This window comes from Ixodes scapularis, unplaced genomic scaffold (genome assembly GCF_016920785.2).
Source record: "Ixodes scapularis isolate PalLabHiFi unplaced genomic scaffold, ASM1692078v2 PGA_scaffold2__306_contigs__length_199485367, whole genome shotgun sequence".
Classification (NCBI taxonomy): Eukaryota; Metazoa; Arthropoda; class Arachnida; order Ixodida; family Ixodidae; genus Ixodes; species Ixodes scapularis.
Window position 1 is genome coordinate 21,533,862 of NW_024609857.1, and position 18,276 is coordinate 21,552,137.

The 18,276-nt window shown below is 48.7% G+C and overlaps 1 protein-coding gene and 1 long non-coding RNA gene across 5 annotated transcripts in view; one reads left to right on the forward strand and one right to left on the reverse strand.

The window, feature by feature from the left end:
• Positions 1-253: 253 nt before the first annotated feature.
• Positions 254-4,328, forward strand: LOC121836711. The gene is made up of 2 exons (XR_006077942.1): positions 254-373; positions 4,164-4,328. It is a non-coding gene; the product is annotated as an uncharacterized LOC121836711 (long non-coding RNA).
• The window catches only part of LOC8036239 (MAP7 domain-containing protein 1), a 36,195-nt gene continuing 19,885 nt past the window's right edge, over positions 1,967-18,276 (reverse strand). For 3 of the 4 annotated variants that reach the window (XM_040209627.2, XM_042291765.1, XM_040209628.1), the window contains 2 exons: positions 3,061-3,124; positions 1,967-2,903 (listed from right to left, as the gene is read on the reverse strand). In XM_040209627.2, the coding sequence (XP_040065561.1) occupies positions 2,174-2,903; positions 3,061-3,124 (794 nt within the window). In that variant the 3' untranslated portion in view covers positions 1,967-2,173. Of the gene's footprint in view, positions 2,904-3,060; positions 3,125-3,889; positions 4,459-18,276 lie in introns of those variants that run through there. The other variant, XM_040209626.3, reaches the window with a different exon arrangement.

Sequence of the window (18,276 nt, forward strand, 5' to 3'; positions counted from 1 at the left end):
AAGCGGACACCGTGACTACTGAAATACAGCCACCTTTTTCCCCGCGAGTTTTGTAATGGTCAGTGTCCAACTTATCGGTGCCATAGCAGTGAATCACGGATAAGTAAATATTTCACACGTGTGAAACTGAAATATTTCACAGTTTCACACGCTTTAATTTCGGTTTCGGTAATGCGGTTTTGAGGCTTCAATCAAATACTCGTGCGAGTGTTTGTCCATTTCTTTTTTTTTTTAATTTATTCTTAGTCTCGGGTTTTTCATTATTGACTCTTGCTTCAGTAATCAGTCTTCTCTCCCTCTCTTCGCCATTCTGGGCCAATCTATCCTCCTTGGCGCCAATGGACAATGGCATCCGGGGAGATTCCCGGCTTTGGTAAGTTTGTTTTCTGCGCCTTCTTGTACATAAGCCGCACCGATAAACGCGGCACTCGAATGCTCAGCCATCAGAGAACCTTACTGAAAAAGAACGTCTTTGTGGAGAAATTACAAATGGTGAAAGCTGCCTCGTCTGATACATGAGTCGGTTGAGACTCGAGAGTGTGGGACGTCGTGCTTACCCCCAGGCCAAATTGATCTGGCCAAGGATCTGGCTCGTTCAGTGAAACTCTTTTGTGATTATTGTTTGACCTAGGGTGCCTACATGTTTCCGGAGCGGCGGAAACATGTAGGCACCCTAGTCTGACCTGCTGTCACAGGTTTGTCCATTCAGCCCTGGTGACCAAAACCCCACCCCTGGAAGCGAGGCTGGAAACCTTTCGCCGATTGGCCAGCTTCGACCAACCTTGTTTCCAGGCGTGACAAAAATCCATCGATCTTTATTTTTCTATGGAGAGACTCAACGCTCATAAAAACCTAATATTTCAGGCCAGCGCGGTAGACTTTCCATTTTCCGGGGGGGGGGGGGGGGGGGGGGGGGGGGGTGGAGATTGAAGCTAATGAAAGCACGCTGGGATTCGATTTCCCATGTACTTTGTCAATAAAGGCAACGTGGGCGTTATTTTGTTTACATGCCGCTACTAGAACCTCCTTACATGGCACGTAAATAGAGTCTCGCTAAGGATCATGCCCGAGCCCGGAAGGGGGGGGGGGGGCTCTGCCCTCCCCCTCCCCCCCCCCCCCCCCCCAAGATTTCGCTGGAGGGGGCACAAGCCCCGATGTCCCCCCCCCCCCCCCCCCCCCTTAGTCTACGCCTATGCACCATGCTGTGTTCAGCTACGTTGACAAAGATAGCATAGTTTCCGCAGCGCTGTCGAAGCTGCTTGAACGAATTCATACACTCGGGCAGCAGTGCGGATCTGCAGTACTGTGAAAACTAGTCTTGACAACGTTACAGAAAAATAACGATGCAATTAAAAAAAAATGAAATTGAGTATTTTAGGAAAGGGCCTTTGACCGATGTCCTCTTCTGCGTTCGCTCGTATGGCGCGTGCTTTGCTCGCTTTCCGAAGCGACGAACATATGCGTGCTCGGCTGTGGAGATCGCGCGTTGGCTGTGGGTTTTGACATTGGACATGGTCACGCTGGCCGGACAGTGAAATAAACCCAGAGACCGTCATGCAAAAAAAAAAAAAAAAAAAAAAAAAAAAGAAAAAAAAGAGATTTTTGGCGACGACAGAGGAGTAAGATCTAAACATCAGTAATTTCATCTTTGGATTGCAACGGCGTCGGTCCGTCCTTGTTGCCGCCATTTACAGAAACATCAGTCACTCCCACGCCGGTTCCTTCTAAGCAGGAACTCAGACCATTGATCACTGACAGCTGCAAGGAAAGCTTTCACATGAAAAGCAAAATTTACCGGGTCTGTTCTGACCTGGGCGTTCGTTTTCAGTGTCACGTGCGATTGCACGCAGACGCTATCTAGAGGAATAACGCATGCTACTTTTTGAGAACATGTCTATACAATATCCACACAGAAGCGACTCGTATGCGAGCTATTACTGTTGCTCCGCCATAAGAGTTCACTAAATCGGAAGGAAGCCACGTTTAATAAGCGCTTTCCGGCATGAATGATTGACAATGAGTACTCTACATTGTTCGTCACACGCACATACGCACACACCCAGGCACAGGGTTAGCTCACAGAGCTCAGGCATCTCGTTCGGAAACCCGGCACGCACTTACGCATAATGCTGGTCCAAGGCCGACAAACACACGTCCGCACAATCATCGCATATCACCGCTGCCCCTTGAGTTCCTTCTTGATCTTCTGAATCTCGAGCAGCAGGAGCCTCCGCCGCACCACCTCCGTCCTCTGTTGCTCCAGATAGTAGTTGCGGTGCTCCTGAAGCAAGTCCGCTTTGGAAGACGCCTTCCGACGCTCTTCCACGTGGAGCTCAGTGATGGCGGACAGCTTGCGCCTCTCTTCCTGGTGCAGGGACACCAGGGCCATAGACCTCCTCTTTTCCTCCAGGTAGAACTCGGCCTCCGCGTTGGCGCGGCGTTCCTCGGCCTCCAGCTTCCGTTTCGTGGCCAGAAGGACTTCGATCTCGAGCCTCGACTTTCGATCCTGAGTCGAGCTCGCGTACGGCGCGGGTCTCCTGTTGCGGTTCTTGGCGAAGAACGGACCGTTCGTTGCCGTCGGAGGCGGCGTCGCCACGGTCTGCGGAACGACGTGCAGCACAGGAGGTGAGGGTAGCGGAGACGCCGCTGGCAGAGCGGGAGCGGCCACGTCCTCGATGACGTCGCCTTCGTTCCCGTTGTGGGGATTCTCGACGGTGCCGTCCCTGTCGGGGACCTCTTCCTTGATCTGGATTTCGGGAGGGGCCGTCACCAGGGAACGGACGTCGCTGAGAACCATGGAGTGAGCGGCGTCACGCGGCGCCGTGCTCGGCCGCGCGATGAGCTGTTGTTCCGCCACGTCCGACATGGGAATGATGAACTCGCCGTGGTTTTCGCCGTAGGTACTGCACACCAGAGACAACGGGGGAACCCGATTAGGAACGGCACAACGTCCCCTTCTCATCTCTCTACATCGCACCGCAGGAGCTGATGGTGAAAGGGAAAACACTTCGGTGGTGGAGTCAGGAAAAGGTCCCGTGTATTTCGCGAAACGTAACTCACGCTTCTACGTGCATCGAAGCATTGTCTGGCGAATGTCCGGTCGGCAGCATCCTCACCGGTGGTGCTGCAAAGAAGAGAACACATAATTATCCAGTTAAAGTGTAAAAATAAAACTGCAAAAAAAGTTAAAAAAAAAAAAGAGAAAATGCGCCGAGCTTAGGCAACGAACCAGAAAGCTATTCGAAAATTTTGTCCAAATGCAAAGCGAGGCTGGGAATTCCACGCATTTGAGGTCAATCCCGAATTGAAGTTGTCAATTCTACACACTTCGATCTCCGTCCCTCACCACCACATGTGAAGAACACATCACAGGAGGGACTAGGTGCGTTTCACAGGCCTGTCTTGATGACAGTAAATTCGGCAACAGGCCACAAAGAAAACCCTAATGCGACATCCATGAGGAGAATGCAGTTCAGCTTCTAATGCTATGCTACAATACATCGTGCACAGTGGCATAGCCAGGAATGTTTTCGGGGGGGGGGAGGGGCTGAAGTTTTATAAGTGCCTCCCCGGGCTAGTGCCTCCCCGGGCTACGCCACAGATTGTACCGCACGCACCCCTCCCGCCACGTGGAGAAATATCAAATTGTCATAATAGAGGGCGGCGTAACGCCGATCACCCCGGTTACAAACTGCCAGAAAAACAATTCGTGTGGGGGAATGCTGTGCGCATGTGTGGAATCAACATCAGGCGGTCGATCTAGCGTTCGACGCGAACCTGTAAAACACGACAAGATGCCGAAGTCGCGGTCAGGAACGATCGAAGCTGCTACTGGTAACCACGATCTCGAAAAAAAAAAAAAAAAAGAAAAAAGCCCGATTGGGAATACCAGTGGCGATGCCGTGCCGTAGCTTAAAACGGTTCAGCCAGCCTCCGTGGGCGTTGAACTTTCCCTCCAGCTTCAGAGTCTCGATGAGGTGCTTGGCCTGATTCGTGCACTGGACACTGGTCACCGCCTCGCCCAACTTCCGCCGCTCCTGAAGCCAGGTCCGCAACGCCCTATCGAGCACCCGGTAGAGAGGCAGCTTCATGGACTTGAGTCGGTCAGACGCGTCGCCCGACTCTTCGGGGAAGTGCCTCAGCTGTTCCTTGCTCTTGCGCAGGTCTCGAACCGTCTGCTCGCCGATGCCGAACTCGCCGGCCAATTCCTTGGGCATCCTGCCGGCTTCCAGGAGCCGAATGATCTCCAATTTCTGTCGGATGGTCAGCACCACTCTCTTCCGCTTGCCTGGCAGCTGTTGCGACGTCCCGGGACTGGGGCAACCGGGGTCCGACATCGAGAACGAAAATGGCAGCGGCCCGAATGCGCGTCGAGTCCAGTGTTTCCCCGGTTGTCGCTGCCCCGAATAAAACCTCGCGCTCGGCAGAACCGGCGCCGCCGCGTACGGCGCTGTCGGCGGTGTGCAGAAGTCTAGTGTGCCTAAATTACAGAGTGTTTCCAACTGCCCGATTGGAGTCACCGGGTTTATGGGCCGCGTTTTTAATACGACCTGCGAGGAGGGAATGAAAGCGTTTGTCGTCTGCAAGCGTCTTTGCCTTTCGACCGCTCTCTCCACGCGATAACACAACGCACATCCGCCTAGGAGGCGTCCGCCATTGACTTGCAAACGGTTTCTGTGGTCTGAGTTGCTCCCTCTGTAGAGCAGGGCGCCGAGGATTCGCGAATCAACAGGAAACGAGGTAAGGTTAGCGACACCGGGCACGGGGGGGATCCGGAAAGAAGGAAAAACGGTTTTTGAGGGAGAGATGAAGAGAGGAAGCGTAACAGGTTTTTCAAGGCTTTCCTACGATCGTTTCTTTTTCTTGTTTTTCTTGCCCCGGTTTCGAGCAACCGTTGGGGCGCGTCATCCGGGGTCGAGAACGGGCTTCCGTCTGCTTCGCTCGCGTTCGCAACATCAAACTCCGTTCTTTGGGTCAAATCGCCGATATCTGTTGCGGTGCCTGCCTGGAACAGATCTTTGCCTGCATTTTTAACGCAGGAAAACCTAAAGCATATTCGAAAATGCTCATCTAGACTAAAGATGTAGCACAATTCACGGGAGGCTATGCGCAAGTGTGACGGGACACAAAAGATAAACACCTATATACTAGCGCATAACCACCTACCAGACATAAAAATAAATCAAAATAAGCATTATTTGATCCAGAAAAGTATCGTTGTGACTGTACATCGACTGGTGTTTATCGCACCTTTATTCTGTGCCCTCCGTGTCCACCTCCTGACATCACAGCTGTGTAATGCAAAGAATCGTCCATCGGGGCGTCCACAACCACCAACCGCCAAGATGGCGACAACACGTATAAATAACTAGATAAATGTCATAAGCCGCATCCATCCGTCCATCCATCCATCCACAAAGAGCCATTACCAGCTTCCCGTGGCGGCGTAATTTGTTACCATTCATTTCGGCGGGCAGTCCAGACGGAGTCCATTATGGTGCCCAAACGGGCACCATAAAAAAAAAAAGAAAATAATAGGATGATTCCCGTCTGTTTATACAGTGTTAAACCTCAGTTCAATCCGACTTATAAAAAAAAAAAAAAAAAAATCTAGTGCGGTTTGTGCGGGTAACTTAGAGGGCCAGGAGGACATGCATAGGGGGCTAATCGCCACGATAAATGAAATAATAACTAAAACTGTTAAATCACTTTTTCTGATGATGAAAAATTGCATATTATTCCGATTAGAAACTTTCTGAGCGTCGTCGAAGACTGCTAAATCAGCTAACTTTAGGGAGAACTCAACAAGATTAAATTGTTAATCTTGTTGAGTAAAGTCGGAGCAGTTTTTTTGATCATTATGATTCCCGGCTTTTGGAATATTTTTGCAACTTTAGGGAGATTTCGAGAGCGTGGAAAGCTGTGTAATGCAAAGAATCGGTTATCGGCAAGGAGGTTAGAAGTACTAGGAGGGGGCACGTTGCAATATTGGTGAAGCCTAGTCATAAAAAGTTTATACGATGTTGTGGCCAACGTGACCGTAGATCTCTCTGGCGATTGGTGCGCGTGACATGTCACGTGCAAGATGGATGGTTGATTGTAGGAGGATTCCTTGCAGGCTTGCGCGCGCTTCGTCCGGTAGGTTTTATCAGATCGAAGGCTAGAGACGAAGGCTAGCTACGGTCATGTGATGTGGTCATGTTGGGCTGATAAGTGAGGAGAGTAAGGAGGAAAATGAGAAACAGGCGAGGCGTCAAGGGAGCATGGCTTGTAAAGGCTACGCAGCTGACGTCATGCCCTCTCCTTCTCCTACCCGTCTATTCTCCGTGTCCATCGGGGCTTTCACGACCAACCGCCAAGATGGCGACAACACGTGCCGTGCGAAGACGCGAATGATAAGGAACGGAAAAACCGCGGGGTTTTAGAGGCATTCTTGGGACTCAGAAAAAACGAAGCGCCTGCACCAATTATTTGTTTTGGATGACCCTCAGAAAGTTTCTAATTGAGACGATACGTTTATTTTTGCTAATTCCAAACAGTTCATCTACAAATTTTAGTTAATTAATTCACTTATCGTGACGACTAGCCCCCCCCCCCCCCCCCCCCACCCATATTATGTCCCCCGACTGTAACTCACCTGTACAGACCGACATAAAATATCTCTCACGGTTTTTAGTTTTTTGTTATATATATATATATATATATATATATATATATATATAACTTTCACGGCTTTTTTTAAACAAATCTGTTAAGCTTAAAAAAAAAAAAAAAAACTATATATATATATATATAGTTTTTTTTTTTTAAGCTTTTAACCGGACATTGGGAGGCCCAGAGTTCAAATCCTGGCTCCGCCAATTTTTGGCTTTCGGCGGGTTCCTGAAAAACTTGGATTCTTTAATTCATTGGATTAAGTACGGTTCATTCATCTGCACATATTCGTTTATATCCCCCTCGGAGACCACGTACGATGACGTGAAGTGCCCGTGTTGTATGTTCAATAACGTGGCTCTTGATTCTCGCAGATGATGATGATACCGTGTCTCTAAAAAGCTCATAAACAAAGAATACTACATGTACACGGGGCGAGACAAACAGTGGGAGGATTTCTGGAGCACAAACGAGCACGTACCACGTGACACTAAGCGTCGTACCGCGTTCCACGCTGCGGCGTGTGTTTCCAGAACACCTCCGATTGGACACATTTCGTTTCTTGTGCATTAATAAGACAGGTAGGAAACGCCAGAAAGCTAAGGTGGAGTTGTGTAGTGGTTAGCACACCCGACCGGACATTGGGAGGCCCAGAGTTCAAATCCTGGCTCCGCCAATTTTTGGCTTTCGGCGGGTTCCTGAAAAACTTGGATTCTTTAATTCATTGGATTAAGTACGGTTCATTCATCTGCACATATTCGTTTATATCCCCCTCGGAGACCACGTACGATGACGTGAAGTGCCCGTGTTGTATGTTCAATAACGTGGCTCTTGATTCTCGCAGATGATGATGATACCGTGTCTCTAAAAAGCTCATAAACAAAGAATACTACATGTACACGGGGCGAGACAAACAGTGGGAGGATTTCTGGAGCACAAACGAGCACGTACCACGTGACACTAAGCGTCGTACCGCGTTCCACGCGGCGGCGTGTGTTTCCAGAACACCTCCGATTGGACACATTTCGTTTCTTGTGCATTAATAAGACAGGTAGGAAACGCCAGAAAGCTAAGGTGGAGTAGTGTAGTGGGGGATTCCACTTCCGGCAGCCGAAGCGAACGGACGTGTGTATCATGAGCTCCGTAGGAGCGGTGACAGCGGCCGCGTCTGGCCGTGGTACTTCTGCTAATTCTGCCACTGGAAACCCTGACGAGTACAAAATTATTTTGCCTCCCCTGCCGAACGGATACATCGCCATGAACTGTGTGATTCTGCACTGTGACGTAAAGGGCCGGCCATACCGGATTCAAGACTTCCGCGACGAACTGCTGCGGCTTCAAGTGCTGAAAGATCTGGTGTCGGCGGGACCGCACCAGATGAACCATGTCTGGATGCTACGGCTGGCTTCGCTTGCAGCAAAGCAGAGGTTAGTGGACGCCAAAGAACTAACCGTAAAAGGGGGGCGGTGCCTCGTAATGGACCCTGCCAACGTGGAAGTCAGGCTCAAGCTGCACTGGGTGCCCTATGACGTGCCGAGCTGTCACGTAAAAAAGGAGATGGAACGGTACGGCAAAGTGACTGACGTAACGCGAGACCTCTTCAGGGAAAAGGGGTTCGAGGCGGTCGAGTCAAACACCCGAACGGTACGCCTGACTCTCAAGGACGGTTGTACCGTCGACAGCCTCCCCCACGAAATTCGCCTAGAAGGCTGCAAGGTCCTCGTCGTTGTGCCAGGACGGGCCCCACTGTGCCTTAGGTGCAGGCGTACGGGCCACATCCGGCGAGATTGCCGCGTCCCTCGCTGTACGGACTGCCACCGGTACGGCCACGCAGCAGAAGACTGCGTCAAAACCTACGCGTCTATCGCCCGTGACCGCAAGTCGGAGGACAACACCGACTACGTCATGGACGACGCGGAGGCAGAGGAAGCCGTAGGAGGGTCATCGCCCGTCACCCTGCCATCGACGGAGCCTAGTGGTACGCCCCCGCCCAACGACGACGGCAACCCTGACGCAGCGTCCTTCGTGCGCAACCCCGAGGAGAAATCCGAAGCGCAAGTCACGCCCAGCGACGACACTAAGGAGCGCCTGCCCCATGAGCCAGCAATATCCGGATGCGGTCCATCGGCAACGAAGCCCGGCCATCCCGGTGTGCAAAACAGTGAGGCCGGAGTGGAAGAGTGCCAGGACACAGACATGGACTCCACTCTCAAGCGACCGAGGGACCCTGCGCCAGCACCAGCTGCAACCGGCGGAATGGCCGCCAGCGGGTTGCCTGTGCCAGGAATCAAGAAGTGTCGTGTCGTGGCGAAGCCGCGTGTCCCGCCGGACGATCGTCGCAGGAAGGACTCCCTGTGAGTCTTTTCGGGCCTAAACGTCAATGCAAGTGTCAACCGTATTTTTGTTTCCATTGGCTTTTTCTTGCACAAGCGCTTTTTTTGCGAGCCTACCTTGTTCTCCCTCTAGCCTCCCTTCCAACCGTTCATGAACCTTGAACGATCTTTACGGGTGGGCACGTTAAACGTGCGCGGCTTTTGTGCCAGGCGTCGCCAATACCAGGTAAACCGCTTGTTTATCGAGAATGACCTGGATATCGTCGCGGTTCAGGAGACGAAAATGGAAGGCGAGGCCCAGACGGAGAACATGGTACGGCTTTTTGAAGCGAGGTATGACGTGTGCGTCAGCCACGCTAGGGGGACGTCGGGGGGTTGTCTTTTATTTCTAAAGAAATCCATCGGGACCGTCGAACAAGTCATTAGTTGTGATTCGGGGCGCTTTGTCTTGTGCGATTTTATTATTTCCAACTACAAATTTCGTGTGGTGTGCATCTATGCCCCTATTAAGACGGAGGAACGATTATTTTTTTTCGAGTTTATTGAAAAGTACGTTCAAACTGATCGATTAGTTATATTATTGGGCGATTTTAATTGTGTGTGCGCGCCGCAGGATAGGTCAAATAGTGTAAGGTTTCGGGACGCGAGCACCGTGTTTTTCTGCGACATGCTTCAGCGGTGCGATTTAGAAGACATTGCCCACTGCGCGTCCCGCGGTAGGGGTTTAAAGTACACGCATTTCCAAGGTGCAAGTCATGCCCGCTTGGATAGAGCGTATGTCTCACTCGACCTTGTAAGAGCGTGCAAGCAATATGCCGTTGATCACGTGTCGTTCAGTGATCATTGCCTTGTTTCTTTTTTAGTTTGTTCCTCTAAAGATACGCCTAAAAAGTTCACGTGGGACTTGTGGAAATTGAATTGCAAACTCCTTGAAGACGAGGTTTTTGTACAAGCAGTCCGGAAAAATCTTGAAGATTCAGCGAGCGCAAAAGGGCAAGGATTTGGAGTAAAATGGGAACTGTTTAAACAGGAAATAAAATTGACTTCCATCGAGCGCTCCAGCTTATTGAAGCATAACGAAAAGAAAGAAACGCGCGAGTTAAACAGCCTGCTTCAAAGGTTGATGCTGGAAGAATGCCTATCGCCAGGTTCTTTTTCGGATGAAATTATCAGTATCAAAAAACGCCTCGAAATTCTCGATACTGAAGAATACAAGGGGGCTATGCTGCGAGCGCGATGGAACCGGTTATCGCTTGGGGAGCTACCCACGAAAAGGGCGATAGGCGCTGAAAGAAAGTATGCGAGTCAAAATGAAATCACGGAAATTTCGTATCAGGGGGTTCTTACGAGCGATAACGTGAACATACAACGCGCGTTTGTTGAGTACTATAAAGAATTGTTCAGCTATCGTGAGCCTAAAAAGAACGGGTTTCGGAGTTCTTATTTGCCGTTAATGCCGAAGCTGGCAGACGAACTAAAAGAAAAGTTAGAACAACCTATAATGTTGTGGGAAGTAGAAAAAGCCATCGACAACTTAAAACCGGGAAAGTCACCCGGCCCTGATGGTTTAGGAGCAGAATTTTACAAAGCTTTCAAAGATCAGCTTGCCCCGTTTTTGCACTGTGTGTTTACCGAGGCGTATACTCTTAATGTTTTGCCCCCGTCGTTTTTGTGCACACACACAATTTTTATTCCCAAAACTGAAGACCGCTTGAAACTCCGTTCCGTTGGTTCTTACCGCCCTATCACACTGACCAATGTAGACTACAAGATTTTCATGAAAGTGTTAGCGGAACGATTACAAAGTGTCATTAGCATTATCGTCGGCCCGCACCAGACGTGTGGTATAAAGGGAAGGAGTATTGTAACGAACGTGCACGTTGCACGAACTATTTTGGAATGTTGCGACACTATGGAAAAAAGAGTGGCAATGTTACAAGTCGACCTGGAAAAGGCCTTTGACCGGGTGTCCCATCAAGTCCTTTTTGCTATTTTAGATCATGTAAATGTAGGGGCAGTTTTGTGTGATGGTATACGTATGGCGTACAAAAATTGCGCCACTCGACTTGTGGTGAACAAATGTGTGACTGAACGCGTTCCTCTCCTTTCTTCCGTGAGACAAGGCTGTCCGATTTCGCCCTTGCTTTTTTGTATTTTTCTCGAACCGTTTTGTTTAAGCGTCATTCATAGTAGTTGTATTCAAGGTTTTAAGTTACAAACTGTTGAAGTCCGCATCTTGTCATATGCGGATGACGTGGCAATTTTTTGTAGCGACAAAAACAGTGTGAAGAAAGCCGTAGAGTTGACAGAAACGTTTTGCGACCATACGTGCAGTTCTGTTAACTTTGAAAAGTGTGTGGGTCTTTGGCACGGCGATTGGCCTTGCACGCCGACTGTTTATGAACGGATTACGTGGGCGGATTCGCCGTCTCGGTATCTTGGGGTACCATTGAATCACTATCGCAACACTGACGAATACTGGCGCGATGAGACTGAGGCTTTGCGCGCGAAGGCGAACAAGTGGGGAGGCCAGGGTTTATCAATTTTCGCGCGTGCATCTGTGTGTAACACATTTCTTGCTGCGAAGATTTGGTACGTTTTGCAGGTGTTGCATTGTTCACGTATTAACGTTCACCGCATTCATCGTGTATTTGCCGTTTTTATTTGGAGCTCGGTATGGGAGAGGACGAGCCGAACGAATCTTTTCCGAAGGGTCAGTGTTGGCGGTCTGGGACTTTCCCATTTGTTTGTGAGACAGCTGGTTAACAGATTTTTTTTTCTTCGAGACCAGAAAGATCCTTTTTTATGCACTGTCATTCAAGCGAGGCTGCGCAGCACTCTCCCTGAGTTCATTGTGTCGTCTGGCATAGACATCAGTGGTCCTGTACGCGGCTATCTAAAAGAGGTCGTTGGTGCTTATCAGTTTTTAACAACGCGCTTTTCTTTGGAATACTTGTGCGGTGTCTCGCGGAAACGGTTGACAAAAGACATTATTGATTTAATTTTTCCCACTCCTTTGTATCGTATGTTTTTCAGTGAAGGCCCAGGGCAGGACGTGTTAAAACGTGTCAAAAGAATGGTCATTCCCGCCTCAACCAAAACGTTTTTTTTCAAGTTGCATAGCCAAACCTTACCTGTCAAAGCATGGCTAGTGGAGAAGGGAGTGCCTATTGCATGGACCGATAACTGCATATTATGCAAAAAGCAGGAAACAATCGAACATGTTTTTATAGACTGCTGGGATGCAGTGTTTTTCTGGGACGTACTGCAAAGAACGCTCAAAAAGGACCTGCCTCTTACGCCGCATGGAATTCGTTTTTTACCCGTTAAAGGGGAAGAGGGCGTACCTCTAGACATGGTCATGCTACTGGGCCTTCACAGTTTGTGGCGGTGTCGCATGGCCGTGCGCCATGCAGACGTCGATCTGCGACCTGTGCACAAGTATTTTGCAGAGCAAATGTGCTTTATGAAAGAAGTGTATAAGGCCCAACAACCTTGGCCTGAATGGTTGCCACTTCTTGAGGGGCTTGCTAACCTCAAAGAATTTTAACATTTTTGCGTCAGCCAGGTGAGCTGATGTTTTTTTAACCTCTTATTTTGAGTGTATCTTATTGCATTGTCCCTGTCAAAATCAAGCAATAAAGAAAAAAAAAAAAAGTGGAGTAGTGTAGTGGTTAGCACACCCGACCGGACATTGGGAGGCCCAGAGTTCAAATCCTGGCTCCGCCAATTTTTGGCTTTCGGCGGGTTCCTGAAAAACTTGGATTCTTTAATTCATTGGATTAAGTACGGTTCATTCATCTGCACATATTCGTTTATATCCCCCTCGGAGACCACGTACGATGACGTGAAGTGCCCGTGTTGTATATATATATATATATATATATATATATATATATATATATATATATATATATATATATATATAGTTTTTTTTTTTTAAGCTTAACAGATTTGTTTAAAAAAAGCCGTGAAAGTTACACTTATGCCGCTTGTGGAGGTGAGTTATACGGCCAGGGGGACATATTATAGGGTGCTAATCGTAACGATCAGTCGTCTAATTAATTATAATTCGTTAATTAACCTTTAACTAATAAAAATAGACATATGGTTCCAATTAGAAACTTGCTCAGCGTCATCGAAAACCTCTAAATCAGTCATTTTCAGAAAGACTTTCGGCGCGTGAGAAGCGTAGTATTGTACTAAAGTTACCACTCGTGGAGCAGGTACAAGGCTGGGGCTAGACAAGAGACGGAAAAATCGCGCGGGCGCCTTATCGCAACCGCTAGCTTTGTACCTGCTCAAAGAGCGGTAAATTTAGTGCACTACTACCTCACGCGCTCAAAATCTTTTTGAAAATGACTGATTTAGTGGTTTTCGATGACGCTGAGCAAGTTTGTAATTGAAACCATATGTCTATTTTCAATTAATTAAAAATTAATTAACGAATTTTAATTAATTAGCCGACTGATCGTTACGTTTAGCCCCCTATAATATGTCCCCCTGGCCGTGTAACTCACCTCCACAAGCGGCATAAGTGTAGTTTTCACGGCTTTAAAAAAAAAAAAAAAAAAAAAAAAAAAAGGGTTAAGCTTTAAAAAAAAACAAAAAAAAAAACACCCTGTATTATACGTGTATATAAATATGTTTTACTTAAATTTAGGCAAACTGTAAATTCATGGCTTGATTTTTTTAATGCAAATTTATGTATTTCTATGTCCCCTGGGATGGGTATTCATATATGTACGCTTTAGCAACACTGTCGGCAGAAATATTCACGTTCACAGACGCGATCGATTCGAGCAAGTTTCCGCCCTAAATCGAAGTAGAAACATTTTCGAGAAGTAACCGGACGACGAATTACACGGAAGAGCGACGCCAGGGACCCAACGAAAACGTAGGGCGCGGCCTTCACCCGGAGGCCCGAGAAATCGCTCAACCCGGAAGGAGCCAGGAGCGTGGAAGGGTCCACATGGGCGACGTACGGGAGGGGAGGCCGGCCCAGCCAGCGCGCACCTCCGAGACAAGGCGGTAGCGGGGCTTGCCAAAGTCCTTCATAACGGTCGGGCGGGATCGAAGAAAGCAGCACGGCGCCAGCAACAAAGGGAGACGGGGTGGCCCTCCTTCCGATCTGCCGCGACCTTGGGGCCTCGGCGCCGACCCTGAAGTCCCCTGCCCTCCGGATCATCTTCGACGGCACTGACCTTGCGCCGACGGCGACACCCGACAACCCGTTCGGCACACTGCCACCTCACGTGCGAGACACCGGGCGCCCACGCATTTAAACCCTTTTGGAGCTTCACAACGCTTTTTTCCCGCCGGACGCCAGCACACGCGCTCCTCTCGGAGCGGAGACAACCGCAACGACCACACCCTATGCTTTAGCCCCGGGACTTCCGTAAATCAAAACCCGTTGGGACCTAGAGCCCGCCCCCGCAGACCTTAGCCACCCCCATCAGCCCTCAACCCATTGGTACCCTACAGCCCACCGCTGCCAACCCTATAGCCACCCACACCAACCCTCAACTCGTTGGTACCCTAGAGCCCACCCCCGCCAACCCTAGCTACCCACACCAACTCACGGGATATCCCGCAAGAATAGTAGGGGGTTCAGATACTAGACAATTCTTAACCCTACCAACCCGAAGGGACCCGAACGCACCTCGCAAACCCTTTCCAGGAACACGAAGGAACCCTTCTAGGAAGCCCGAAAACCCTTCTACGAACTCCAGCCACCCTTCCGACACAAACGCCCACGCTAGAACCCACCCAGTTTGCGCCCAACCCTTTCCTAAAAAAAAACGCCCACGTCTCGAAAAGGGGTTCGGGGAGGGTTCAACGTCTGCACCCTTTCGAATGCTTCCGTTCCCGGCAAGGCCTCGTGACCACCTGGAACCAGATCGGCCTCGAGAACCGAGGCCCCAAGAGCGATCTCAGTCAACTTAGCCTTGGGTCCAGCTGACGTGGCCTTGGTTCGGCGATCGAACGGAACCCCGTCAAAGGTTCCCTGGGAACCTCGGGTGGGCCTCTCGGGTTCGCACGGGTAAACCAGGGGCCTTCCTCCCCCCCTTCTGCGGAGAGGGTTACCAGACGCTCCAAGAGAGCCGGCGCTACCTTGGGATCCCCACCTGGCGTCCCCAAGGTTCCTCGGGGACCCCCCTCGAAAAAGGGGGGCACTCCGAAGCGCTCGCAGTCTCCAGTCGATTTAGAACAGACGGTCAGAGACGAACCATCCAGAGGAGGCCGTAGCAACCGGTGAGTCAGCGGAAATTACGACTCACGAGGGGACGAAGGGGCAGTTTCTGATTGTCCGTGAAGAAGATATCGGTATAGATTTTCTTTTTATTTCACTTTATGTGCGAGCAAAGTCGAAACTACGAGCACATTGCCCTGAACAATGCTCGCACGAACGCGCGCGCTTGGCAGGGACGCCGTAGAACACGGTGTTGCACGGTGTAGCTTCCGCTACGCTCGCATAGTAAAATCGCTAGATAGGCAGCGGGGTGGCGAACTTGAAGGGAAACCCCCGGAAGCCACCCATGTTCGGGAAAATAGTTTCCCCAAATCGGGAAAAAGCCTAAACCTAATTACAAACAATAAAAAAAAAAAAAAGTTTTACGGTAGCAAGTCTGTATTTGTAGCTTAATTTTTGTTCATCTAGAACGTAGCCAGGACTGACTGAACTGTCCACAAGGCTGTTTTTTTTATTTATTTTTTTTTATTTAGGAACTATGTTTTTTGTCTCGTCTCATTCTCTTATCGGTATCGACGTCCCGGTACCGATAAGAGCAGGAAACGAGATGGGGTTCCCGATGAAAGCACTCGGAGAAAACAAACTTGGGCCCCGTGAAAGGTGGACAACAGCGGACGCTTAGTTGCGAGTCATCGCACCAGCCAATCCAGGGATGTAAGCGCATCACGTGAACACGTGCCCTCACCGTCGTCGCTGCGCCACTTCCGGAGATCACGTGACGCTCGCATGGTGGTGGTGTTGTTGAAAACTTCGTTTAATGATAGTTGGAATATAAAAAGGGGGCGTTTAAGTGGCCTTGTGACGGCTCGCATGCGTGTTTTGCGGTACAAACCGAGTACAGTATTAGTGCTTTATAAAGCGGCTGAAACACTCGACAAAAAGAGCCGCACACGCGGTAAAAATTCGGAAGCCCAGAAGTCGAATACTGTAATTTATGCGTTGCCATGAGCACTGCACGTGGTCGCATACAAATATCGGGTCCCTTTCACTTGACCACCGCACGGGGGTCACGTACACTGGTGTTTAAAACTATAAAGACACGCTTTTAATGTTTGTTTTTTCATTCAAGTAGAACATTTATGAATTGCACTTCATGATGATGATTTATGATGACGAGTTTATAACATAAACTCGTGTCACTGTGGCAGCGGTTCACACAGCACAAAAAAAACGTAGTGAAGCCGAGTCAGAAACAGGCTGACCAACGGGAAAACCAGATGTCCCTTCTCCCCCACGTGCGGGGAACTCGTAGGCACACCATCGGTTCTCTAGACGTTAGCGAATTCTGAACGTGACGCGTACCGAACCCAAAATTATTATTAGTTCCTTAGTGTAGCTTTCAGAGCTTTATATATATCAAAGTAAAGCCGAAACTAGGGTGGCTCTCTAGCCACCATACCGAAACCTCAGAACTCCGAGTCGAAGGGGAGTCACTCCCCGCATAACTATTTGTTCAAGGTTTCAAGACGTTTTCTGCATTTCAATCGCCATAAAGCTTGAGTTTCGCAGATTGTATTAATTTTCTCAACGAATACGTTTCAACTTTCCTCCGATGGCCTTAGAATTTCGAAAATATTTCGGTTTCTGTACGGTCGCAGCTCGCGACCAAGAAAGAATCAGAACAGCAACACTCCTCGATTCTCAATCGGCAATTTCCACACACACACACACACACACACACACACACACAAAAAAAAAAAAAAAAAAAAATCATCGGGTTGCAATTTTTTTTTTCTCTGATATTTAGTTGGGCTTTTACGTATCGAGTTTCCGTAAAACCTCGGGCATAGATACCCCGCCTGGCCGGGAGAATAACGGGTAGTTGAAGAGGAAAACGAATCTAAATTCCATAAATATATATCCTTGAAAAAAAAAAAAAAAAAAGGTTAATGAGGGGTGTGTCAAATACAACATCCAAATTTCCCAGCGCTCTCCGGGGAAGTGACGTCACATGTTGTACAAGTTGAGCATAGTCTAACACACACACAGTATTTTGCGCATGCATTTTTCGTTTTCCGCACGGAAGCCCAGGATTCATTTCGTGCCATCAAATTTGTTGTAACCCGTAGGGAAGATATTGCAATACATGATATACAAGATATTACAACACAACCAGTAAAACCCCTCAAACCCATTTTCTCTTTTCGCAAAAAAAAAAAAAAATGTAGTTTGAAATTTGGGTTGTTCAGATGCCTCTGCTACGAACCAATTTTGAGGCAAATCACTGATTATGAAAATTTCGCAGGAGCCACTAATGGCCCCAGGGCAGTGAACAGGAGGCGCCTCGGTCGGCTACTAGCCAGCGCGGCCGGTGGCCAAACTGGGCAACTCTGGGAAGGCCTAACCACCGAATGATTGTACGCGAGCTTGAGTCAGAGTTCGGCAGGGCACTCAGGAATCCGGGCGAGCTGGCGATGCGTTGAAACGAGAAAACAGCGCAAAATAACGACGGACCCTAGAAAAAGACAGACAGACCAGGCGCTGCGCCTGGTCTTTCTGTGTGTTCCTCTGGTCCGTCGTCAATTTGCGCTGTTTTCTCGTTTTAACTGGCAAGGGATGAACGCTTCTGGAATGCACCCCTCGTAGTTGACATGCCGTTATTTTTAGCGTTTTTAAAACCAATCTTGATCGAAGATTAAGACATCACATAAGTGAACCTGTTCATTTTGTCATGCATGGTAACTGAACGCGCAGATATATCCTAAACTGCGTGGACTGCTCACAAAATCGGGGGTTTTCTACAGGGTCATAAATATATTCAAAAGGCTTACATGTAGTGTGTCATGGTAGTTAAAAATGGCTCATACTGCACACTTTGGAGTCCCTTTAGAATGAGACTACAGTGCAATGAGACGATTGTCGGTCTCAAATATTACCAGTATAGTTTTGAACAGGCTGAATACTGCAGGCTTTGTGTTATTTTATTTAATATTTATTTGGTCAGAATTTCTCAAATGACTGGTCGAAATTAGCAAAGAGAATCAAAGTTGCAATTAATACGTAAATAATTAATTAAACAAAAAAAAACCTAAAAGA